General features: G+C 44.3%; 1 protein-coding gene across 7 annotated transcripts in view; it reads left to right on the top strand.

Annotated features, from left to right (window-relative positions):
• The window catches only part of FRMD4A (FERM domain containing 4A), a 357,979-nt gene that overhangs the window by 265,858 nt on the left and 66,241 nt on the right, over positions 1-25,880 (top strand). For all 7 annotated transcript variants that reach the window (XM_066182742.1, XM_066182743.1, XM_066182745.1 and 4 more), the window contains 4 exons: positions 2,994-3,086; positions 15,626-15,710; positions 20,067-20,123; positions 22,606-22,628. In XM_066182742.1, coding sequence (XP_066038839.1) covers positions 2,994-3,086; positions 15,626-15,710; positions 20,067-20,123; positions 22,606-22,628 — 258 coding nt within the window. The remainder of the gene's footprint in view (positions 1-2,993; positions 3,087-15,625; positions 15,711-20,066; positions 20,124-22,605; positions 22,629-25,880) is intronic.

Here is a 25,880-nt window from a genome sequence, read left to right as displayed (position 1 = left end):
ATTGTGCTCCATGAATAGTTCTGCTGACAACAGGAAGATAGATTCCAGAGCAAAGCATTTTGTGGTGCAACAGCATTGGAGCTTGGCTCCCTGATAGTCCACATTCAAAGGCAGATACCAGTGACTGCTCACTGCTGCTGTTCTCTACATGCCACACATGCACGCTTCAAAACAAGGAGTTAGGTGACAATCTGCAGTGCAGAAGCCCTCAGCGATGAAAGATTGTAAGTAGTAATTGAGTACAGTGAGCAGTTAGCTCCTGGCAGGGATTTAGGTGACCTTCCTGCTCTGAAGGAGCTTTGGATTTAAGCTCCATGCAGATGAGACTAATGAAACTCTTCAACCTAAAAACTCAGTAGCAATTAAATGTGTTATCCAGTACTCAGAACTGTGTACGTGTGCCACATAAATGTGGAACTGGTGTGCATATATATATGTGTATATATATATATATATATATATATATATGTATGTATGTATGTTTGTATATGTATGTATGATTATACCAACCAGTTTCTCCTGTTCAAATGCAATGAGAATGAAAAGAGCAAGTCTTTTCAAAATAAGAAATATCTTGAAGTGACTTTTTGTGCTGTGCACCATGGCTTCTCAACCCTTCCTTGTGCATGTTAGGCAAACCCAGACACTGCTGTTGAATAAACATAGTGGTAGACAGTAAGTCCATTGTCAACAGCTCATCCTCAGTGGGAACTGGTGTGTAACACCATCAGCTGGTGGTGGCTGCTGCGTTGGTGACACAAATGCAACTGGACAGATTCAGCATAGGATGTCAGGTTTAGTGAGGCTTATCCTCGCTCTGACAGCATTTTGTACCATGGCCTACATGGTAAACGCTCAAGTTCTGCTTAGGCTAGGAATGGGTGAGCATGGCTAGTTTCAATCCCATGTGTAACTCGCATTCATAGCTAATTTCAGCCTTCCTGAGGCCTGTTAAAAGCCCCATGTACTGCAATGGAGACATATGAGGTGACCAGTTTGGCTTGAAAACCTGCACTAAAGCACCCCTTTTCAGTAGCCATTATGCCAGCAAGTCTGTGCCCCTAACACACACTATAGGCTGCCCTTTAGGTAAAGTGAAAAATACAGAGAAAAAAAAAATATTTTAAAACTATATCTAGAGGAAGAAACTGTCTGAAAGTTAAAATGTCTTGGAGAGAAAGGCATGGGTATCTAGAGCAGGGGATAAAATAGACTTTGTTCCTTTTGTACACAAAAAGATGTCCAGGATGAGTCTGAAAAGTTCCCAACTCCACATGTATTATTTGTACCTAGTTGAGACTTGGTAGTTTTGCAAAACAGATGCAAAGGCTGCTTAAACTGAATGCCTGACTTCTACATGGCAAAATTCGAGAAGAGCTTCTTTCTCAACATATTGATCCTGAACCCAGGAGAGTGATGAGTGGAGCTCACCAGTAATTTAGAATCCCTTGGTTTGAAGAGGCGTGCTGTGCTCACCTGAGCACACTTAATGTCCCAACAGGTTTCTAGAGCAGCCCAGAGGTGCCTGATCAGGAAGGTCCCTGAGCTGCCCATCCACTTCTGCACCTCCATTAGCCAGGGCAGCAGTACAGAAATTCCCATTGAACCCAGGTGATTCAAAGCCTCCTGAAAGTGTTACTTTTCCCTTTATTTATTTTTCTAGGAAAGATGGAGTGGGGGGGCTGTAAATCCAGTTAAATTGCTACAGGGATGTCGTTGCTTACTATCTAAAGGGGCTTCTCAGTTGCCCAATGTTCATGCACATGTAAACCTTTGTGAAAGCTGAGTATGTTTGCTGTACACAGGGTACATTGCTAAGGCTTGTGGCAATTCTAGAAGGTAATTTAATGTTTTTTTTTTAAAAGCAGGCTCTGTTTTTCCTTTTTTTCATTTTCATTGGAATGAAGAATTTTTCTTGAGGATTACCATGAGCTGGTGAATAGGCACTGGAATAAAGCACAGGACATCCGAGTTCCATTTTCCTGCTTTGTTTGCTGCAAGACTCTCCCCCAGATCATTTCAATTCTCTCTCCCCTTGCTTGTCTAGACAACAGAGTACTGAAGGCAAGGGCTGCTTCTCCCTCTGGGTGGAATCTGGTCTGAGTGAACTCAACAGCCAAAAGCTCACAGGATGCAACCCTACCATCACTGAAGGCAATGGCAAAATTCTGGCCAGCTTCAGTGTGGGGCCTGAATGTCACCCTAGGTATTTCCACAGTGCCTAATTCAACAGGGCCTTTATCTCAGCTGGGGATCAAGATGCCCCTCTAATACAAATAATGGTATTTATAAAGCACCTCTCACGCACACACAGCACTCTACAATGTGGGGAATGTGACAAAGAACAGAGCTCCTGCCCAGCAAAGCTTCCAGCAGCAAGGCAGGAATGGATAAATTATAGGAGAAAATAACAACGACAGGTACCATCCAGGCAAAAGAAAAGCAGCATGTGGTAATTGTAGTTGGAACGCTTCATGAAGCAGCTGTTTTTCAAGAGCTCTCTGAAGAAGGAAAAACGAGGGCTGGGCAAACCTAGAGAGGCTATTGCAGGCATGTGGGTGGTAAATAAACTGTCTGAGGTTGTAGAGTCAGATTTAGCCTTGAGTGAAATACTGCAGGCGCCGTGGAAACTCTTAACCATAAGGATTGCTAATGAAAATCTTGACAGACTTTTAATGATACAACTGCTCCAGGGGCCTGTAATAAAAAGGTGAAGCTCATAACATTTTGGGCAGTCCTGATTGCTCAGTGGTGCCAGCTTTCACCCTGACAGATTGAACTTTAGCAGTTCGATTCCCAGACTGAAACACTGCCAGGATGATACTGCCTCTGCTCCTCAAATATTTATTGTGTGTTTTTCAAATATCAAACAATAGTCCAGGGCAAATAGCACACATTTTGGTTCACATTTTGTAACACCTCAGACCTCACTGCTGTGAGGCGTCAGAAAGCTGTTTGCTGTCAGGCTCAAAACTTGTCTCTTCTCTTGCCAGGGGACACTTGAACTGGCTTCAGCTGGACCGCCGGGTGCTGGAACATGACTTCCCCAAAAAGTCAGGACCGGTTGTTTTGTACTTTTGTGTCAGGTAAGTGCCTGATGGCAAGCCCTTCCCATGGGATACAGCTACAGACAGCCTGTTTCCTGGAGGCCAGGAAGTGAGGTTGTCAGTTTCTCAGAAACACCTGCAGGCAAACAAACACTTCCATGGAGGTTTCTTTTGAGCTCTTTGGCTTTGTAAACTCTCCTCACTCAACTGTAAACAAGTAGTAGCCACACCAACACCCATAGCTGTCCACAGGGAAATGTTGTATGAGGGCAAGATCATATGTTACGTATTTACTCTTCTGCTTGTGGGCTTTGAGCTGGAAGGTCCAAGCTGAGTAGTGTGGCAGAACAAAGCCCTCTTTCTGCCAGGATAACCCACTTAAGCCAGCAACCTGCAGGGAAAACACTCACTTCCTCACTGGTGAGCCATCAGTTTCCTCTGGACTGTGCCCACAGTGTGCATTCTGTCAGAGACCAAATTTGTCTCTGTACAGCTCTGTCATATTCACCTTCTGAACTCAATGCTACAGTGAATTACCCACAAATAGAAAACGATGCCATTTTATGGCAGCCGGTTGGTTTCTACATGGCTGGACCAGACTATAAAAGTTTTAATGAAGATTACAGCAGTTTGGGAGCTTCAAACTTCATCTGGGATTTTCACAAGGAACTCTTAGTGTTTGGAAGCTGCTGGAAGCTGCCAGTGCTCCTACACACACAGTGCCTTTGCCTCCAAGGGAGATATTTTCTGAGAAGACAAATTTGCTCCTGCAGCTTTGAAATGCCCAGGGAGTGACTGGGGGCTGGGATGGCATATGTACAAAATTAAGTTGAGGGTTTTGACTTACTTTTAATGGATAGCTCATGTCTAGAACAAGCCAGTGCAGCGTAACTGTGTCTTTTTCTGTTAGGCTTTCCACTCCAGTGTTATATTACATCTGACATCACTCTCATTCATTCCATAGTATCCACAAAAAATGAAGACCTACTTTTGAGTTTCTTCCCCTGAGTGAAGCTTATTTCCTCTGCATAGTGATTGTCATTCATTTAACTTCCATTACAAGGCAGGCTTTTTAGGAGAAGAGACTCTTTGTTCTGTTATGTCCCGATATTTAGTGGTGGATATATCTTAGGACAAATCAAAACTGCACAAAGCCCCGTGAGTCCAGAATTAGCCTGATATCTCTGAAGAGAAGAATTAAGTCAATATTTTGGGTGCTTCAAACTGTAAGTGTAGATCTAGAGCTGAGCATCTTCAGTGTGTGAGATCCAGATCCACCTGTACTTAGAACTACACAAAATTGTTGATGCTTGTTAAGAACACAGCCAGTCAGTTACCAGACATCCTGTCCAGGGACCACACTGGGGAGTCTATGCTAGGACAGGGATCCCATGGACAGCAGGGAAAGCCCTGAGTGAGCAAGAACTAAGTGCTGGGCTTAGGAGCGAAACTAAAATGTGTGAAAGCCAGTGCTACTGAGCCACTCTCATATTCATTTCAAAGACCACTCAACAAGCATAAATATTGCCATCTGTATTGTTTTATGAAAGTTGGCAGCACAGTGGAGACCAGTCATTCTAGCTGGATCCCAACCAAGAAACATCCTAAGATACAAATCCAGATAACAGTTAGTGAATGAGTGACCCCTCCTGTTGTGGAATCTCAGTCCATAGGGAAAAACTCAGCATTCAGTGTCTGCATGTATGAAAACCAGACTGACTCTGGGCTTATACTCTTATTCATGGCATTAATGAGTGGATTGTCACACTGAGTTACAATTTGGATTGGACTGGGAGCCAGATGCCTCAAGAGTTAGGAACAGGCATTAACTTACCGTGCCTTTTCTACTGCTTATTTCCCTTGTGGATGTCAGATGCTGGCAGAAGTTGAAAAAGTTTCCCAGCACATAAGGAGTTCCCATGTCCATCCCTAAATCTGATCTGAGCAGAAGGCAATTGAAGACACCGACACCAGCCAGATGGCTGAAGTTGGAAAGGCCCCACATATCTGTTATCCAGTGGTTTCTGTTCTGGCTTGGGAACTAAAATAAGGGCTGAAGGAAAGGTTCTAAAGAGACCCACCTGTAGACAGGGTTTTTTCTACAATCTGGGGGTGTGCAGCAGCTTGCAGAGCCATTCATAAATATACCATAAAGAGAAAGCTCCCTTCTCACTGCTGCCATCAGGCAGAAAGTAGAGATAATTAGTGCTGTACTAAATCACAAATGTGTTAATTTTTAAGGAACTGCATGCCCATGACACCTACTATGTCACAGGTAAAGGCTTGCCTGTGGTTGCAAATACCCTTTTGCATTACCTCTCCCAAGCATTGCAGCTGACAAAGCTTAGGTTGATGCTGGGAGTCCTAAGTGGGGAGATACAAGTAATACACATAACTGGATGTGCCAGATGCTCATGACACAGAATTCTGTTTATTGCATCGGGATTTAGTAATTGTGTGGGTTTTTCCCTCTAGTTGAAGTAAATGTGCAGTTCAATCACACTGCATAACTACTGAAGAGATGAAGCCTCAGGCAAGAAAAGTAAAGTGTAGTTTGTGAAAAGGGGAAGCTACAGTGAAAACGTTTTCACCTTTAATATCACCATCAAATGGTTTTTACTCGTAACATTCCTGCAGCAATGTCGGAGGGCAGAATGCCCACCAAAGATGCCACAGATTTTTGCCTGCTCTAAAAGTACATTTAAAGGGAAGCCTGCCTTCTTAAAAAAAGGCGTCTTGAAGGAACTGTGCCGAAAATAGGACGTTTCACAAGCTTTGCAGTGTGAAATTCTCCTCCCTTTTTAAAATCTCTGTAGCACTGTTGAAGCTTTGTCTTTTGACACACATTTCCTTGGGGTTTGACATTGTTGAACACTGATCTCCAGTGTCTTTCCTCTCTTCCACTATCAAAGACCAAAAATTTCACAGCACTGTGTCAAAGGAGGGGGATTTTAGAAGACTGTTTTTAGCACTGGTTTGTAAAAAATTGCTTCTTCCATTGTACATTTACACAGCTACTGAAGCCTGCCTTCCTGTCTTCAGGTTGTCATCTAGCGCTTCAATGAAAGCTTTCCACTGAGAACAACATAGAAATCTAGGAAGTAATGAGAGCTCTTGGGCAGCTGTGAATTGCCCCATGGCTATTGTGCAATATTATTTTATAAGATTCTGCTAACATCTGTTTACATAGCTCTAAAGACACACATGAAAGCAAGAGGCAGTGCCATGTGTCTTGCAGGGGAGGAGGGATGTTGGGCAACAGAATGGGCGTGATATTAGTTCTCACCTTAGAATTAGATTCCCTGGATGGCTTTCTATAGCCCTGGTTCCTTGGTTGTGGGTGAGACTAATTCCCTGCCTTAGAGGGTTAACATGTCATACAAGAGTCACCACTGAAGTCCAGGAGAAGCAAAGGATGGGGATGAAGAAAGGAGGGATTGCCTGATTAGTTGATTTTACAGAGGTATTTTGAGGCCAGAAGAGAACAGAGAAAATGTACCTCACACCATGAGCTTTGGGGTAAAGTGCAGGAACCTAAGTACAGTGTGAAGACCTGGGCAGCAAAGGAGGTAAATAGAGATTGCAGGGGTTTTTCAGATACAGTACATCCTTTTGGTTGGGAAGGAAGCACTTTGCTCAGGCTCATACAGACAGAAAGAAGGCAAAGTTACTCCTTTTGTGTAAAGCTTTGATGTGAGAGAGAGCAAGAGCACAAGACATGCTGTTTGTTCATGGAAAGCAAAGTTGGCCAGGCTCTGCAGTGAGTTCTCATCCTCAAACAATGGCCATGTGAGATTAGCAATCCTTAGCAAAGGAAGCACCAGCATGGGTCTGATCTCTTTATCTTCTGTATGTTTGTCATGCTGTTAATTTATATGAACAAGCTTAGCAAATAAAATTCACTCCACTGGTGGATCTTTTCCCAGGAATGAATATATTTGTTCTCAGGGCAACTTCACCAGCTAAACAGTGACAACTCACTGCAGAAGTCGTCACACTAAATCAGAAAATGTCTCACATGGAAAGGCTTTTCTTTCAGAAAGGCATGGAACAAAATGTGAAATAAATCCTCAATATTCAAATACACTGTGGGGCAGAGTTTGTATCTATGGGCTAGCAGTATTCCCACAAAGGAATGCCTGTGTTCAGCAACATCTGGCACGTGTTCGTACGTACCGGCTAGGCTGAAGTCAGCATGGGAGCTGTGGGGGCTCAGGATTCTCAATATTGAGATCAGACATTTTGCCAGGTTACCACAGTTACTACAGAACAAAGTGGCCCTAAGTAAGAGACTGGCACTGAAACACAGTGCAAAGCTCCTGGGTGTCCGTGCTCTCCTTAACCCGAAGGAACAGTTCTGTCTGCACTGGTCCAGGTCTGTGGCAGGTGGTGCAGGTGGGGCAGGTGGGGCAGGTGGGCAGTCTGAGATGAGATTCGCCACACCAGAGCTGACATCTTTACCTAGCAGACAGCTCTATGTCATGGCTAATTAGTGCAGCCTCCCTATGTAAACACTGGAAAGAAATAGGCACCTTTCAGGAACAATTCATCTGACTTATTTCATCTGACTCATCCAAAGATGACTGCTTTGGAATTCAACAAGTTGCAGGCTTAAAAAACCTGTGTCTCTTCTCTGAGCTCAGACCCCTGCTCAGATGTGGGCATATTCACCTGATGCATCACTCTGTCCTATCAAGTCAATAAAATTAAAATTATTATTTCAAGCAGGTTGGCACAGCCAGGGTTGAGGAAGCATTTCCTATCTACAGGGTTACACCTGCATATCTAAATTGAATTGGATCAGATTTCAGCTGTTAATGAGGCCTTATGCTATTTTAGTCTTTCAGCCCTTCTTTATAGGCATCTTTAAACCTGTGTTCCATGGGAAAATGACTAATGGTAACACTGAAAGAAACCAGAAGCCATTTGAAAACAGTTGGCCTGGGAAGGAAGAGAGACAGTTGTTCTTCTTAGGGCTAGATGGACCTTAGAACCTGTCACTGAAATACATTTCTGCCTCACTCATGGGCCAGAAAGACATATGGAGTGCAGATTCAGAGCATCCTGTTCCCCACTTTCCCAACTGACTAATGTGGGATCTCAGCACACCATGGCTGTGTATGCCACTCACATCCACTCAGCTTTGCTCTTCTCCAAGAAATCAGATTAGGGGTTGTGATGAGAGCAGACTGCCTTGGCAGGAAGAGCTGAATAGAACCACACAAAATTAACCTCAGCAATTTATTTCTCTCGCACATAATGGGCTGCCTTTCTCCATCCACAGTCTTCTGCACCAGGGAAGGGTATGTAGTGCTCCAACACTTTGCTCCAGGCAGGGAATGAGGGAATCACCAGCTCATCTCTCCCCTATGAGGAGGGAGAAGGAGCAGACAGCTCTCTTTCTGCCACATGGTGTGAAACAGGTTTACAGGGACTGGGGCAAATACACAAACAGATTATCAAACACATTAAATTTGCAGCCAGGGGAGAGGAAGAGAAGTGGCAGAATTTGCTCTCACCCAAGGTTCATTACACCTTTTACAGCCCAGGAAAAGTTGCTGGGGCAAAATTACATATACACAAATCATTCTACTCCTCTGCTCTTCCTTCATCCTGTGCAGATCCCTCTGTACTGAAAGGAGGGCAGTGCCAGACCCCAGTTTCCATGGAACTTGATCATCCCAGGACAGCTCAGGGAACTGCCCTGAGATGTTTCAGCACCTTGGGGTGCTCCATCCACAGTCTCATGGCTAGTTGTCTCTTCCCAGATCTCCTTGCAGTTTTGCTGTCTCTCTCACCCACTGTCAGTACCAGTACTGAGCCAGAAACTCCCTGAATTTGTGCTACAAAAGGGGAGACAAAGAGCCATCTCCTGCTCACATAATAGCTCTACATCTCCTTGGACTGCTATGGGATGCTGTAGAAATAATAGCAAAAAAACAGAATACTGAACCCACATAATCAAGCCAGTTCCACCAAGCTGCTTTCAGGGGCTCCTGTGAGCTGATCTGTCTATAAAGCCCGTGCCATAGCCCAGATCTCTTTGCACAGCATGTGTTTTGTTGGTTGGTGTGCACCAGCTGTGTGTATGCTAAGTGGGAAGATCCCCAAAGCCAGCAGCCTTGCAAACCCCCTCCTCCCAGCTAGCTGCAGTGTGTAAATACAGCCACTCAGACCTTGTTTGTGCTGGAAGACAAGGCTCCCTGCAGACAATTTATTGCAGCCTTCCCAGGGTGGCCCCCTGCTCTGTTCACCCGGGGGGAAGGTGTAATAAATTGCCTGCGGGGAGGCTGTTCTCCTCAGAGTCTCTTTAGAGATATGAGAAACTTCTGTCCAGTCAAAAGATTTACTTGTGTGAAAACCGACCTTTGCTTGAGGAAGGGAACTAATGGGGCTCTGCTACTTAGCACACAGCTCTGAGCCAAGCCATCCATTACACACACATCTTAATAGCAGTCTGGCTCTTGAGTCCCATAACATCATTTCTGTTTTCTGCTTAACTGGGAATATATTTGTATAAGTGAGCTGTGTTGAGAGAAGGGGATAAGTTGTTTTTCCTTTCCATTCAGCCACCTGAGGGGGTAGAAAAAGCGACATTCTGGAAATTTGTTGTTTTGAGCTACGTTTTGAATGTGTTGATGCTGGCAGCATTGTCTTGTCTAATTTTGGGAAGCATTCAGACTGCATGATAGGTACCATGCAGAAATGATGGATTCTGTCAGTGAAGGAATTGTAGCTAATTTGGATCAAGCTGCAATAGCTGTGTCAGTGCCTACGCATGGATTCTCTGACTGGGTCAAAGTCACGCAGACATTGTTTCTGTTTTCACTGCAATTTGTGTGTTCATACCTCACACCAGTGGGTATGATGGGCTGTCATCAGTGCAGCAACAGCAAGGTCTGTTATGAGGGGTCCTGTCACTATGGCATTGACCAAGGGCTGAATCAGTAAATAAGTGACCTTCATGCCAGCTTTGACAGACAAATCATACCTTCATGTGCTGCTTACAACACACGGGAGAGCTGGAGGGATTTCTATTCCTAAAATGGTCCAAAATCCTCAGATAAAAGATGCTCTCTAGATGCTGAGGGGTGGTGTTATGCAAGACAGTACACCCAGTGAGTTACCTCTAACAGCCAAGATGTGACTCTTGGCAATGACCAAAGAGCAGGAAAGGGCTGTGCTGATGCTCCGGAGATTGAGAGGCAATTCCCCTGGTGACAGACGGAAAAGAGGAGGAAGGCAGTGTGCTGCTGTGATCCATTCACTGCCCTCACCTCACATTTGGGACAGATAAGCAAGCACATCACTCCAAGCCAAGAGGAACTGCAACAGCTTTTGTACAAAACCACATCTTTAGTACAAAGATGCACTTCTCTTGCAAGCCAAGCTAAACTCCAGGGGACATTACAGCGGTGGAACAATTTACAGATTGTGTTGTGCTGGGTTGCTGCTTTTATAGCTTGGGCAGGCCGGGTTCCCCATGTCGGTAGGGGGCAGAGGACTTACTGTACTCAGGTCAGTGCCTTTGTTTGGTGCTGTAAACAAATACGAGGGAGGAATGTACCTGCACTACCACCTTGATTCCTTCCCTTCTCTATGTTTGTACTGGAGCACTCAGTAATTTGCAGACTCTCAGGATATACAGCCTGGAAGAGATAATAGAGTTGGTCTCTAAATATTCCATAGCAGATCCCTACATGTTTTTGTACATGGAGAAAATGAGGCATAGGAATGAGCAAATATCTCCCATGGTTTTCCAGGGATTCAATGGGCCAACATTTTAGAAACACCAAGAAAAATTGATTGACAGTAGGTAAAGATGCAGACAACTTCATAGCATAGTGCAGCTGGTGAGAAAGAGAGAGGGGACAGGCTCAGGTTAAACAATATCCATAGCTTTTCCTTCTGTTAGCTGTTATATCCTGTATTTCTGGAATCAAATGCACCTCCAGTTTCATGGCGTCCCCTGCAATGAGGTAAAAGTTGACACAGGTCTCTCTTGCTGCCTCCTGTCCTCTGCATACCAGTCCCAGGTGCTGTATGAGGTGGGCCTGAGCACGGCCCAGGCACAGGGAGCAGGACATGGGATCCAAAGCAAAATGAATGCAGAAGGGGAGGTAAACAGAGCTTTTTAGCTGATTTTCATTCCTGACTGATTACTTAACAGGCCAACTATTTAGCATGAGCATTGTCTGCTTTTAAGCATCAGCACATAAAAGTGTGCTCCCATGACTATTAGCAAACAGGGCTGGAACATAAAAGGAGCTGTGCAGCCTGTGCTGGTCAGAATACTCATTTAGCATGAGACACTGGACATAATGACATCTGCATTTAAGTCCATTATGCCAATGCATACGATTTTTCTTTTCCTGGTTAGCAAATGGCCTCATATTTTTCAAGTTATCCTCTGAGGTTCTGAATGACATGGTGAGGGATAATGAGCCAGACATCAGGATGGATGAGGCAGAAAAGGGGTGTTCTCCTTTACCCATTGCTTTGTAATAGTGAAATAAGGGGTAGTCCATTGACAGGGTCACTGAGATCTGCTGACAGATCTGCCCTGCATCTCAACTAGATCAGAGTCAGCCAGCTGGGACAGATGTGGACAGAGGTCTTGTGGACTAGATGGCTCCCACCAGACTCAGACTTCATAAGAAGGAGGATGGTATCACTACCCCAGGACAGATAGATACCTGAAGTAGATGAAACATTTGCTGTGGTCATGTTTTGAAATACCATTGTGTTGAGGTTCACAGTGAAATACTTTTACCATTTGGCAGGTTCTGCTTGGAAGTAAACACATGGGCTTGTGCTCTCAAATGCTATGACAATCTATGTGTCCAGTCAGCAACTCAAATGCTGAGAGCCTGGTCCCTGCTAGGTGATAGATGGCCAAGTTCAGGCTGACAGGATATGTCTAGGGCTGAGTGTTAGAGGCAATGCTAAATATTTTGTATTTGACAGTTTCTTTTAGTGTATGGAGATCAAGAGTGCTGCTCATTTTTTCTCTCACTGTACACACAAGCACCCCACCAGCTCAGGTGCTTGGCAGTCCTGAATTCTTCTATTCCCACTGCAAAAACAGAGCACTACTGTTCAAACACCTTCCCATAACTGCTGAATTTGCCCATCTGCACACACACACCTGGGTTCACAGATGAGACCGGCAGCAGCAGTAACGGATTCTCCATCTCCTGACAAACCACTAATCAAACTGGTGAGTCCTGGACCCAGTCAGGCATTTCTCTGAGCCATGGATCAGAGGTAGGTGGGCCTGTGTGTAAAGCAAGGGAGAAATTGTGGCGGTACCACAGTTTCCCCTCACCAACAATCAGGAGTTTCCACAAGCACCACTTTGAGTCTGTGCTTGGCTGGTTAGGATGGGAATTGCCATTCCTCACCCTGTGAGGGGGCTTAAACTGTCTCAGAGAAAGTTGTCAGTTAACCAACGCTTAATAGAGAGCAATCTGATCAGTATGAGACATGTCCTCACAGCTAAAGAGCCTTAAACGTTTCAGATGCAGCAGCTTCTGAAGTCTTCCAAGACACCTTCTGCAGTACTCATTATTATTTCCCTGCTGCTGAGAGGGAGCAGCCAAGATAGGCACTTTGTGTTCATTATCCAGCATAATATTCACTGGTCTATTTAATTAATGCTTAGAAAACGTACTTGATGAATTACAAGTTACTGGGGGTGGGGAAGGAGGAGGAATGCAGAAATAGATTAACATTGGTTGATCTTTTAAATTTTCTCAAAAATTATTCCTTTGGTTTTACACTCACCAAGTCTCATGGGGTGTTCCCCCTTCCTGCAGACAGTTAATTTCTCACAGGCACTGTTGCTGGCTATAAAGGAACCTCTTGTAGGAGCTGCTGGAGGCAAAACTATTTGCTAAGTGTATTGCAAGAGATGCAGGTAGTGGAACAGAGGTCTTGGACACATTGTACTGGCTGTTTCCCCGTCCAGCCTATCTATTATATCCCAGACACATCAGCTTCACATCACATGAAGGAATGCTGCTCTCTGGGGAGTCCTCAACAGAAATCTGAGAGCTGCCTCTCAAAACTGATGATCTTGGAACACGCCTTGAAAGGCTCCTAAGCTTAACAGGCAAAACAGACAGAGGGGGGCAGAGAAGGGAGGGGAGTTTTCTAAGCCCGGTTCAACAGCCCAAGCAGCTAAATTATTTTCTGAAGGTCACAAAGGAAACCTGTGTCCGAGTTGGGAATTCAACCCAGATTTTTGTTTGCTTGATTCATTGCCTTAGCAGCTGGATGCTCCTGCCTGCCTCCTTAGTCATTGACATTGGTCATTGTAAAGTGTGGGTTCCTTCACTGTGTTCATAAAAGATGGAAACAGGAGGAAATGTGATAGAAACTAGTCATAAGTGCAAAAAAAAAAAAAAAAAAAAGTGTCTTTCCCTGCCCTTTTTGTTGTTACTGCACCAACTGTGGATTCAGGGTAATCTACTCCAGTTCATGTTTTCTAAGTTTGCCACACAGAAAATCCCAGAAGAGTTCCCTTTGCAAATCTGTTTTCTTTTAAGTAGCACCCGTTTCCTGGTGCATATGTTCCGCATTTGTCTGGGTGCATGTGTGAGAGCCAGTAGCTCCCCAGCTCACTCTCTGCTCTGGAGATTACTTGAGAATTGGGTTTTCTTTGTGAGATGAAGTATCATGTGCAGGCTCTGTGCTCCCAGAGACTTAATTTTGTACAGAAAACGATCTATGTCCATGTGGAAAGCCTTGGGAAATCTCCCTGTAGCCTTAAGAAATGCAATATTGCCCTCTAGTGATGATGAGAACGGTTGCATTTGAGCTGGTGAAACAAAAAGCTTTTTGGCTAACCTTCACTGGGATTCAAAATGAAAAAAAATGTTCTTGTTTTCGTCTGACCTTGGAATAAGAAAACCTACCATCATAATTCGGAGAGCACTGGTAGCAGTGGTAAGAAGAGAAGGTTGTTCAAGAACCACAGAATGTATAAAATTACGATTATTCTCCATGAATTCAGCAGATGGGAAGCCAGCTGCACTCAGAGAGCAGATCTAGTAAGAAGGTTCCTTTTTTTAATGCATCAATTTTTGCATTTCTAAAGCCAAGTATACTTTTTACTTGAAAAAAAAATAAAAAGAAAAAGGCTGTTTTAAGGACAGGAGGTAAAATAGTGAAAACTAGAAAAAAATAAGAAAAAGTTTAATCTTTGTGCTTCATCATCACTACATTCAAGTGTTTTGGTGTTTTGTGGGTTTGATTGGTTGTTGGTGTTTTCTTGGGGTTTACTTTATTCAGGTTTTATTTTTATTTCTCTTCTGAAGAGGAAGAAGGAAGGGTAATACAGGCAGGAGCCCTTCAGCAGATGAACAAAATGTTTCTGTCACTCTAATAAGCAAAGAGTTGGTTTTGCCTGTCAGGAAATAAAGTGTTTTGAAGAGCCTTCAGAGGACACTTAGGAGCACTACAAAGCTTTGACCTTTGCCCCTAAGAAGGTTACATTTAATCCCTGGACTCTGCAAATAGCTGGATGTGGACAATCCCTTCAGTGCTTGTGTGAAGCCTCAGGAGTGTCCACAGGTCTGTCTGCTCCCAGACAGCAGGGTCAGGGACTGGGGTTTCTCTGTAACTGGACCCTGCATGTCAACACAGATTTCTAAGGAATATGGGTTTTTAAAAGTCCCTGGTGCAGACACCATTTCCCTGGCACCTCCCCTATTCTAATTGCCTCTGACAAGGCACGATAGCACTGGAATTTATGTAAGGAAAATTTCTGTCATTGCACTGCAACTTGAAAATCACTACCAAACAGCATCAGCAGACAGATCTATTTATTTTTCCTTACCTAAAACACTAAATAAATGCAAAATTCACCTTAACATTCACTGAACACATCCAAGCTTTCTCTGTTACTACAAGAATGCACAACATACATCTATGGAATGATCAGTCATAAACATTGAGTTCTGAGAAGTCACTTCAGCTCAAAAAAATTAGATTATGATCATTCCCTGTCATCCCTAACATTGTCATTCATGGTGCTGGTAAACTGTGCAAAGTTAGTAATTACTGCTTTACTGTGAGACCATAGATATAATATGCAAAGAACCCTTTATAAAATTTGTTTTCTGCAGAGCTGAAGGGGACAGGAAAGGAACCCAGAAGTGCATTTCTGTAGGTGAATATTTTACAAGATGCAGGTTAACAGCACAGAATTGTTTTGATGGGTAAAGGAGTGATGAAGAAATGCTGATGGTGAAAATGTGATGGCAAAGAAAGGTGAAGCGTACAAGAAAACAAAATAAAGGTTTATTTTAAGTCTAAAAACAAAGCAAAGGATTATTTAGAACCTAAATGATCCACTTGATGATCCAGTTCCTTTGGTATGGCTGAGGTTGTGGTGACTGATCACATCCTGGAGTGTGCACGAGCCTCCTCCACCACCTTAGTCTGCTATAAGGGAAGAAAGTTCATTTTTAGTACATTCATGACTCCATTGACCACATTTTTCATTTAATAAGTGCATCTCTGTGTTTTGCCTTAGTTTCCTCGTGTCTCATCCCTCTTGCTTTCCCTTTCAGGTTCTACATTGAAAGCATCTCCTATCTGAAGGACAATGCCACCATCGAACTGTTTTTCTTGAACGCCAAGTCCTGCATCTACAAGGTGAGGACCTGGGGAGCTCCGGGTGACACCAGGGTGGGCTGAGACACCTGGATCTGCATTCCCTGCCCCAAAATTTACACTTGTCCCACCTGTACTTCCAGATACAGCCTTCTCCTCCACCTCCTCCTCCTCACACATTCCCTCACTCCTCTGTCTCCAGCTGCCACCGCACTTGGCAGCAGCTTTCCTGTCGGAGAGTGGTTCTGGGGTAAAACAAACCTGGAAGTAACTCTTGTGGCTGGCAGGAGGGAATCTGCACTAAAAAGTAAAAGTATAAGCTGGCTTGTATTTAGAAGCAAATGTCTGGTTTTGTGCTAAAAACGCCCACTGGGCCGAATGGCTGTCGTGAGGGTTTCCGGCCCGCAGAGGGCGACAGAGCGGCATGGGCGCCATCTCCGGGGACGGGGCCGCGCTGTGTGTGAGGGGGAGGGTGGGAGAGGGAAAGATGGAATGGCCTCCGTTGGAAGGGAACCGCACGGATCGTCGGGTCCAGCTCTTGGCTCTGCACACACTGACCCCAAGAATCCCACCACGTTCCTGAGAGTGTTGTCCAAACGCATCTTGAACTCTGTCAGGCTCAGTGCTGTGACCACTGCCCTGGGGAGCCTGTTCCAGTGCCCAACCACCCTCTGGGTGAAGAAGCTTTTCCTGATATCCAACCATGTGTCAGTTTCATGTCATTCCCTCGGCATGTCACTGTTCACCAGATTAGAGTTCAGTGCCTGCCCCTCCACCTCATGAGGATGTTGCACGTCACCATGAGGTCTCCCCTCAGCCTCTTCTCCAGGCTGAACAAGCTAAGTGACCTCAGATTCGTGCGACAGAGGAGTTTATGGGTTTATATATGAGTGGGGTAAAGGTGTCTGTGCATATGCACCGACGATCACCTTGTTGAGGAACAAGCCATGCACTGAGAAATGTTTTTGTAGGAGTAATTGCCCGCCCTCGTACACTCCTGAAAGACCAGGCTGCTGTCCCTGCAGCTCAGAGCAGCCCCTTACAAGGTACTCTCTGTGCCAGAGACAACGGCATCCTGGCACATCCTCAGCTTGGAGGGGTGCCCACAGCAGAGCCATGAAGCTGATCCTTCTCATGCCACAAGCCAGCTGTATAATGGCAAGGTCTGGAAAATCAACCAGCCCTAGACCACACTGAAGTGGAGATAGGCAGTGTGCAGACTCAGCCAGGTGGGCTGGATGTCTGGGACTGGGAGAGGTTTGTCAGCAGCTGGGATTCCCTGGGAGGATCCCTCCTACCTCCCTCTGTGCTGGCAGAGGCCATTCCTGTGACTCACCTCCATCTGCCAGAGAGGAAGTGGTAGGAAAAGATGTAGGCAGGAAAAGACGTGTAGTCCACCATCCCACAACCCTCAGCACATTTGTGACCTGCTAAGCCAAGTAGATTACACCAAATCTGGAGACTTACTTGACATTTGTATGTTCTAAAATGCAGGGACAAACTTTGTATTTTCTCAAATGCAGGGCAGAAGCCAGAAAATTCATTTTTGCCAGTGCCCAGGAACTAGGCAGGGCTGCTGAGCTGAGCTGTGCAGTGCTTTGCTCTCCAGCAAGGCTGCAATTAGATGTGCTTAGTCAGCCCTCTCCAGCAACAACCTCAGTGAGCATCACGTTTTGGTTCCTGGGGAAAGTTCCTTTTTGAAGTACTGCCAGGAAAAGCTTACACTGTTGTTCTTTTTTTGGAGAAAGCTTAATAAGAAGAAGAGGGGAACAAAATAAAACAAAGTGCCTACAGATCTAGGTTGGTCTATTTTAGGCTGACCTCCCCTGAAACCATTACTTTGCACATTTGAGCTGACTGTCTCTATCCAAAAATAGCCCTGCTGAAGTCTCAATCTCCCATGCAGATCCTTCCCCATTTGACTTCCAGCCACACTAAGTCATGCTGTGCTATTAAAAAAGGCGCTGAATTTCAAAGTTGGGTGAAAAGTGTCTGCTGAGACTCACGGCAAGCACCCAGCCTAGCAGATTCCTCTTAATGTATTGTTGTGGGGATCTCGGTGTCCAAGCACAGCCAGTGCTTGTCATTCCTGCAGCTAGCACGTGATGTTGCATGCTGCCAAACCATGAGAGCTTCCTTGTTGCACCAAAAGTTTCCTTATTGGACTTCCCATGGATACCTCCACCCCTGTCTCTCCTGCAGCCCAGAAAGACCAATGTGTATGAAATAAGCATAGTTCCTAGCACTGTGCTAGCACCTCAGACCATCCCCTGTTGATTCTCCAGACACACATCTTCAAACATCCCCTTGCACACTGTGGGAAGGAACAAAACTGAGGCCCTGTTTGGGGCTGCTGGTCACTGGGTTGCCAGCGGGCCCTGTGTTGGGTGCTGTGCTCCTCTGGCTATGCCCACTACCCCCACTCACCAACCCTGCTGAGCAGTGAGACATTCATGAACCCACTCACCCAAACCCTTGCACAGGACCAGCAAGCCACGTTTGCCCAGAAAGGCCAAGCCACATTTGTATTATCAAAGCAGACAGGGCTTGGCATCAGACACTGTCCCTTGATCAGACAGGCTGTTTAATTACTTGCACGTTCTGGCATGGGTTTGGCATGCGCCAACTAGCTCTGCCCCAGGCGTTGCTTCGGCACTGATCAAGGATGTGCACCTGTTCCAAATAGGCAACACAGTGGTGGAAACCCCATCTGGGACTGGAGGAGAGAGGGTGAGTGTTTAGTCATGAGCTGTAATGTACCCCATGTACCCTTGGGGCCAGAGAATGGGCTTTGGCCCACTTCACCTGCCAGTATAGACTTGCCATAGCATCGACACATGGTTGCACGGGCTGATTTGTCTGTGCCATGCCTGATGCTTCCAGACAGGAGGAAGACCTGGTGCTCTGCTTCTAGTCTGCATTGCCCTTTGCTATGGGGTGTGCCTGACAGCCCCAGCCCAGCCCTGCCTGCAGCTGAATCAACCTCTTGCACCAGCCGCTTCCCTTGGCACAGGCTCACCATTGGTGCAGGTGCCTGTGTGACTCAGGCAGTTCAGCTGAGAGGGGAAAGGCATGTTTATCGCCCATAGCAGACCTGCTCTTCACTCCCCAGGGAGTTGTTATGAAAGAGGTGAATTTATTTTAAAAAGCTGGCACTGGTGAAAGCCAAGGACACCTGGATCTTATCCTGTGTTTTGTTCCCTTTGTTTTGGATTTTGCCAGAGACAAGCCAGTGCAGCAATTGTGGCTTGTAAATGAGGTGTGGCCATGACTTGGCTGGAGCATGGATCACAGCAGTGATCTATATTTAGATCACTTGTTTCTTGCCAGATGAAGTAAAATATTAAAAACGGCAGCTTAAATAAATACAGCAGAAAAACCACTACAGGAATGAGCTGAACAGTGACCCAGTCTACTGCACCGTGTCCATAGGAGACAATGTAGAAGTTCCAGTTGCAGAATAGAGACCTAAACATTATCTCAGTAAATGCCCACTAGTTTCCCAAAGACAGGGACCAGAGAGTCAGGAATAGCATGCTTGGCCTCCAGAGTAATGCTCATGCCTCCCATCTCAAGTATCTTTGATGCTTGGACTGCATCCTGCACATTCAGCCATAGCAGTGCCTCGACCCCTTGGTTCTGTAACTGCTGTCTCAGGCACAGCAGAGGAATCCTGAGAGGATCTGTTGGGACCATCAGTGACCATGGTATCCAAGTAAAACCCTCCAAGATTGCATTCATCAGTGACAGGATCCTATAAAATGGAGCAAGGAAGATCTACCAAAAGACTTGCTGTCACAGCTCATTCTCAAGCCACCCCCAGCCTCAGTGCTCTTGGGGGTGAAAAGGCCAAAACCAGGGGTCACATCCTGCAAGAGCAAATATTCTTTGTTTTCCTGTGAGTTTACCTTTTGCAAGGACCAGAGAAGTCCAGTGGGGGCTTTGATACCACCTCAGTGTGTCAAAGACAAATTCTCATTCCTTGCTTCTCTGAGCCAAGGACAAAGCTGTGTTCCTCTGTAGCATGGTCCTATCTCCGGCAAAAAAAAAAAATCTATATCCTACACTTCTTTTCACTAAATCACACAAGGAAATAAAATGTACCCTGATCCTACCCCTTCCACCTGCCTTCTCCTCACTCCTCCCCCAGGAATCCCTTCATGCCACATCCAGTTATGCTTTATTAACCAACGCATTACACTGAATATTTGGCTTTTTCCATATCTGAGTGGGCAGGTTCTCCCTCCCTTTTGTTTCCAGGAGCACAGGGAATACTTTGAAGCCTAGCCAAGGGAGAAAACTAGCACTGCATGCTTCACCATGCAGTAGTCAAGAGAAGATGTATGTCCTTCTTACAGCAGCTCAACTTTTTATTTCTTGTTTTCTTCACCTTTCAAGGAACTCATTGAGGTTGACAGTGAAGTGGTGTTTGAACTGGCTGCGTACATCTTGCAGGTAAGCATCTACCTTCTCTCACTTGGTGGTACCTCATGCTGCATTACCTCATGCCTTTGATTTACCCAATCCACAATGGCTGTGTGGAAGTAAGGGTTCCCCTCAATTGCAGGAAAAAGATGTCTTTGCACAGTTTTCATTGTTTCTGCCAAAATAGGTACAGAAGAGTCTCAAACTAGACCTCTCCACTCAAGGAGCAGGTACTACTGCTCAACATTTTGCATACAGAAATGTGTTGTGTTTGCACCAACACAGATATCCAGGACTTTGGGGTATGATGTACAGCCAGAGAAAATGTAAGTGATGAATGCAAATTCCTAGGTGAAATCCATATGCACTGGATTTTTCCTCCAGTGACTTTATTTGTTTTCCCAATGCGGCTTGGTCTTTTGATGAGCTACATAAGCTTCTACATATGCAACTTTCTGTATTCTCCAAGGTGGGCAGAATGCTTTAAAGACTTTTCTAAATATTGTCTTTCAAAGTTCTGCTCTTCAAGAAGAGGGAAAAGGGTCAGAGAGCAGATGACCAAGTAGCATTTTGTAAATGTCTGGTTCCCAGAAGGGAACCTTTTCAGGGTAGCAGAGGTGGGTTTTGTGAAAGTTCTCTTTTTAGAAGCATGACTGTGGGAGTAGATCAGACATAATTGTCACATGATCCTTGTTTCCCCTCTCTTACAGTCTGTAGTTTTAACTTTTTTCCCATCCACCATGAAGCTCTGAGGAGCCATGTGAGCAGACAAACCAGCTCATCAGACTGCACTAATAAATAACAATGCAGTGCACTTCTAGAGCACTTGCCATGTTAAAGAAGCAATTAATGTGTAGGGATTTGAACCTTCATTAAAATCATTTTATGTAACAAGAATGGAGCAGGAGAGCCAGGATGGAGGACTCAATTAGCAGCACATTACAGAAATCACATATTGGCTGTTGGGGGAATACACATCAAACAATGGGCTCATTGTGAGGAGCAGCAGTGGGGTTATGAATCCATTGTCTGCTCATCCTAGTGAATAACTTAGTGCTTAGTAATTGTTCAGCCAGACCCGGAGCTGCCACTGTAACTAACCCTTGTTGCTGGGATTGTTTCTTGCCACAAACACAGGATGTTACGCTTATTCCTGTAGTAGTTTGATGTGTAACTTAATGAAAACAGTCAAAACAAGCCACACCTTTGCTGCCTGTAACCAGAACAGGCAGCATAACAAACATAACCCGTGTTTATGACAGGATCCAAGCAAAACAAAAGGAATCATACTGCATTTTGCTCTACTTCTTGCTGCAGCATTTAGGTCAAAGCACTGAATTACAAAAAATATACCCTACAAAATTGTTTTTTAAATTCAGTATGCTCACACCCATGTAGCCCTATCCTTTGGGCTTTGTTCTGTCTTGAACTGTAATCATGACATGCTCAAAGACTCCTTCCTATGAACCAGAGAAGTGCTTGTCTGCCCTTCAGTTCACTCAGAGTGAAATGGAAAGATAGTGAAGGTCTGTCAGAATTCAAGTGATTCAGTCTGCAGCCCTATTTCAAATTATCTTATTACCAGAACAAATTAAAGTACCGCCAGAGCTCTGAACTTTACCCCAGCCTCAGGACTAAAACACCACTGGATGTGGGCTGGCAAGTTTTGCGGGTAGATGAATGGATGTAAAGACAAAAGACCTGAACACAAAGCTCAGTCCTTTTGGCAGTGGAAACTCCCTCTCTGTGCAAATTACATTTTTGCACTGTGCTTTCTGTGTAGCTAGTGGCATATGAAGTGCTTTAGCATGAATCATATGAAAGCCATATTGTCTGTGGTAAATGGAAAATGCAAAATGTGTGCTGAATCTATTGCAGAGGGCACTCACCAGATTTTGAGGATTCTCCAGGTGTGCAGTAAGACTAATCTAACTACTGTAGTGGAACATTATCAAACCCTTTAACATCAGTCTGTAATGGTAATAAATAGTAGTATCTAGATGTACAAGTAAGGAAGCTAAATACTCCCCCAAACACCCAGCAAGGAGTTAGAGAAACCTGTGTTTAGCATCCCCTTGAAAGCTGACAGTGAGCAAGCCTTTTGAAAGTCTAGGTACTAGAAAACGGCCAGAATACTTGTAAAAAAGTCAGGGGAGTTGCAGTCTCAGAGGCTGCAAAGCCACTGAGACTTCAGAGATTTTCTAGTAATGTAGCACCCAGAATTTCTTATTTACTGGCATTATTTCCTGTAGCATCTTAGGTATTCACAGCAGAATGAGGAATCATCTGGCCCTGCATTAGATCTTTTGTTTGTTAATCTGCCCAACTCTGTATCATGGCACTTGACATTAGATACCGGTTCCAAAAAATGCATAAGGAATCAATTACAACAGGAAATTGCTGCTAAATGAATTTTGCAAATGGAAAATCTTGGACAGCTTTTTCTTCTCTTTTTTTTTCTCTCTCTCTGTTTTTAATTATATATTTTTAATTTTTCTTCCTTGTTTTACAGGAGGCAAAGGGAGATTTTTCAAGGTAGGTGAACTTAAAATGTTTTGTGTGATGTGAGAATAAATCTGGTAAAATTCCTGTGTGAGATATGCAACTCAGTTGTAGCTGTGTAGCAACAGGATTGCCTCTGTTACCAATGCAACTATGTGTGCATGGCTAACATAGACATCATGTTTCCTGACGTAATTTCTTCACCAAACACAACCTTTGACCAGAGCATGCCTTGCAAACAGCATTGGTTGTGATTTTATTGTTGACAAATCTCATTATGCGGTCATGAAGTTCAGGAAATAAACTGGTCTTTGGAAGGAAATTGCTAAGGAAATGACTCTAAAATCACTGTTAAATCACAGATCCTGCCAGAGGCAACATTAAAATTCCATCACTAATTAATATTTCAGTTTGAATTTGGACAGTTCTCAAAATCACAGATTTGATAATTGGTTTTGTTGAACTTCCACTATCCCTTGAGCCAAATCTTCAGACTTACTGTAAGAAATTCAATGAGGTGACTGTACTTAGTGTTTCAGAAGACTGTTAATGAAATGCCCAAGAATTTTCCTGTAAGTCGACCATGTCTGTGATTTTGTGTTAGTAGCAACCGAAGGTCAGATGGTTGTTTGGTGCCTTGTGTGAGAAACATGAAAGTTCTTCGTGTGATACTCAGGAGAACTGATGATGCTAAGAATTTCATGTAGTCTATGTTTTACTTTTGCTGACCTGAATGTGAGTTCAGCTGGAGGACCACAATATCCATGGAAGTTAGTTTCAGAGAAGAAAAGAAATGGGCAGTGGGATTGAATTGTCAGGTGAGCCTAAAGAGCTGTGTTAATTTTGTCAGCATTGCAATACACTGAAACATGACTGTAAGGCTGTGAAGAGCAGTGCACTGAAACATGATAGAAAGCCATGAAGAACAGGCATGTTCCACTTTCTGGTGTATTGGAGCTTCTAGCCAGCTAAAATGGTGACAAAACAGTGAAAAGGAACTGCATTATAGATATCTACTGCCCATCACGGAATCTGAGATGACATAATGTAGCCCTTGCTAAAAGGAAGTTTAAGCTCTGCCTTGTCATTTCTCAAAACCTTAATGAACTTGCAAAATCCTGACATGCATCTGACCACAGAGACACAAATCCAGTCTTGCTTCATTTTTCAGTTCTGCCCAATTTGGAATAACTTGGCTATCACCACTCTTTATTTAGGGGGTACTGGAGTACATGTGGCTCCTACTTCTCAGTCTGGTTTTTAATGCACTGCCAAGAACTCAGTCCAGAAGAGTTGTACCAAGCAAAATTTTGCCATTTCAACCTGTGATAAACCACTGGTTTTGCTAAGAAGAGCAGTATTTGTTTCCCAAAATGTCTTTGTTATAGTGAAAACACACTTGGAAAGTGTATGTTAAGACTATGAAATGCAGAACAGATAGGAATCAGAGAGCTTGGAGTAATAGGACTGAAAGTACTTTATCTTCAAGTACCCATTTCCAGACCAGAAATGGAAACAGCTGGTGGAAAGTATCCACCTGCTAAAAGTTATGTGATGTCCCTTGTAAAAGGAATGGTTGAGTTTATCACACAGAGAAATGAGGAATCTTCTCTGAGGGTATAGAAGATACATCAAGCCACGGTGTTAACTGCTCCCACCACATCAGTGTGGCTGTCATCACCAGGTCCATTAAAACAGCTCTGAGTTCTTTCACCTGTGGATCTCAGTGGTTTGAAGTGGAAGGGGGATTCCTTACATTCAAGTCAAGCAGAGAAGGGGTGTCACAATAACAATTTTAGGGCACTGCCAGGGATCTTAATTTATAAATGGTCTTTGGGGTCAAAGCAATCTGCCAGTTTGAAGCCTGTTATTGCAGGAAGGTAGAAGAATAGTACCCTCATCCTCTACAGTCTAGAAGACTTGGCATCTCCCAGGGATGTCTGTCTAGCAGCTCCCATCTAATGTGCACTGACACAGGTTTATGTGCTGGGTGAGATCCAGGTGCTACTGAAGTCAACATGAGGTTGTTGTGGTCAAGGTTTTTGCCTGCTGAGATTTGTGGTTATCGTATCAGCAGTGTAACATCTGGCAGGCAAATCAAGCCTCAGGTCAGCCAGAGGAACTGCAGATGAAGGCAAATGTTCTGACTTCTCTTAGGGATCAAGTTAGGCTCAGTGTCTGAAATTAGTTGATGTTGAAAACTGTTTGAAGTAGAAGTGGCTACTCGTTAAACAGAGAAACTGCAGTTGTGATTGTCTTGCTGCTGAGATTTAAAGATTATATGTTGTGCCTGGCAGGATATGTTGTGTGAAGGCTGAACTCTTGAACTCCTTTGTTTTTGAAGAAATAATTTAATTTTAAAGGATTGCAGCTTTCCCACACCTGTCCTGTCTGCTGCTACCATCAGATTTATAGCCTGTGAGAGTACGAGTTTCTCTCTGGCCCTGATCCAGAAAAGTGCATAAGCACTGGCTCATTTGTAGTGATGGGAGAATTGCTGATCCCCATGGGAGCCTTCCTGTGAGTCACAGCTGATCACCTCAGGTGCTGGGACAGTCCAAGCCAAACTGTCGCAGCTCCAGCTGCATGTTGTCACCTGCCCGTGGTGACCAGAGTGGGATTACCTCCAAACACCATTGCAGCCAGGGGAAAGCATCTGCAGCTGGTTCAACACTCCTGAATGCAGTTGCAAGTCTTCTCTTTGGGCCTCATGGGAATTCAAAAAACAGAATCAATCTTACAAACTCTAACAGGCAGCTTTCTATCTGTGTGAACTTATACATCCTCAGTGACAGCAGCTCCCACTGCTGTTTTTGAGGAAATCATCCCATACCTCAGAATAATCACTGTGCTCAGAGTACTCCTTTTTCTTTTTCCAAAAAGCAGCTCGTGTCATTTCAAACATGATCCTTTGGTAGGGTGTTATCTTGCATGAGTCTGTTATCACTGCTTCTTGTCACCTTGGGCATCACAGCAATTCCCAGGTTTTGCTAAGCCTGGGGAACACAGTCCAAGTCACCCTCACCTGTCTTGAAGTAAAATGCCACAACAGCCCTGTCAGATGAGTTTAGCAGCTACACTGAGCAATTCTTTTAAATCCATTTCCATTTCTAATGTGTGTTTCATTTCAAAAACCAGCTCATCAGAAACCCTGAGTTCCTGAACCTGTTTAAATCAACTAAGTATTTCTTAATGTTTGCTGTGAGTGGCCTCATCCATCTCTTAGTTGTTAAAGATTCAGGCAGAATGAGGTTTAAAATAAAAAGCTTTTCTTCTTAAGAAGTT

Source organism: Chamaea fasciata, unplaced genomic scaffold (assembly GCF_029207755.1).
Source record: "Chamaea fasciata isolate MVZ Bird 193981 ecotype frontalis unplaced genomic scaffold, bChaFas1.0.hap1 SCAF_5, whole genome shotgun sequence".
In the NCBI taxonomy this organism is placed as follows: Eukaryota; Metazoa; Chordata; class Aves; order Passeriformes; family Sylviidae; genus Chamaea; species Chamaea fasciata.
This window is presented reverse-complemented; position numbering and strand designations above follow the sequence as displayed.